Source organism: Geospiza fortis, unplaced genomic scaffold (genome assembly GCF_000277835.1).
Source record: "Geospiza fortis unplaced genomic scaffold, GeoFor_1.0 scaffold71, whole genome shotgun sequence".
Classification (NCBI taxonomy): domain Eukaryota; kingdom Metazoa; phylum Chordata; class Aves; order Passeriformes; family Thraupidae; genus Geospiza; species Geospiza fortis.
The window spans coordinates 161391-161846 of NW_005054681.1; the positions used below are offsets into that span (position 1 = coordinate 161391).

Here is a 456-nt window from a genome sequence, read left to right on the forward strand (position 1 = left end):
CTTGCTCCAGGGGTCGTAATCAAATCCCCAGGTGCTCTGGGCTGTGTGCCAGGGTCTCTGAGTCCCCTGGCGGGGTCCTTGGCAGCTCTGGACACCCGGAGGGATGCGCTGAGTTCTGACAGGGAGTGACATCCCAAGTGACATCCCGAGTGACATCCCCGGGAGTCACGGACATCCCAGCGGCTCACGGCATAGGAGGGTGGCACTGGGAGGGTGTCACCGGCCACCAGTGGGTGACCGTGAGGCTGTGACTCGTCCCCAGGAGAGACCCAAGAGCGCCGTGTTCGCCACCGAGACCAAGGTGAAGATGAGCGTGGAGGAGCAGATCGACCGCATGAAGCGCCACCAGAGCGGCTCCATGAAGGAGAAGCGGCGCAGCCTGCAGCTCCCCGGCCCGCAGCCGCTGCCCGGCCCCCCGCCCGACACCCCCGGCACCCAAACCCCCCCCCCCTACAC

At 66.9% G+C, this 456-nt stretch overlaps 1 protein-coding gene across 1 annotated transcript in view; it reads left to right on the forward strand.

Annotated features, from left to right (window-relative positions):
• PLEKHA6 (pleckstrin homology domain containing A6) overlaps positions 1-456 on the forward strand; it is a 64589-nt gene that overhangs the window by 54918 nt on the left and 9215 nt on the right. The window contains exon 18 of the mRNA XM_031065108.1: positions 263-454. Coding sequence (XP_030920968.1) covers positions 263-454 — 192 coding nt within the window. The remainder of the gene's footprint in view (positions 1-262; positions 455-456) is intronic.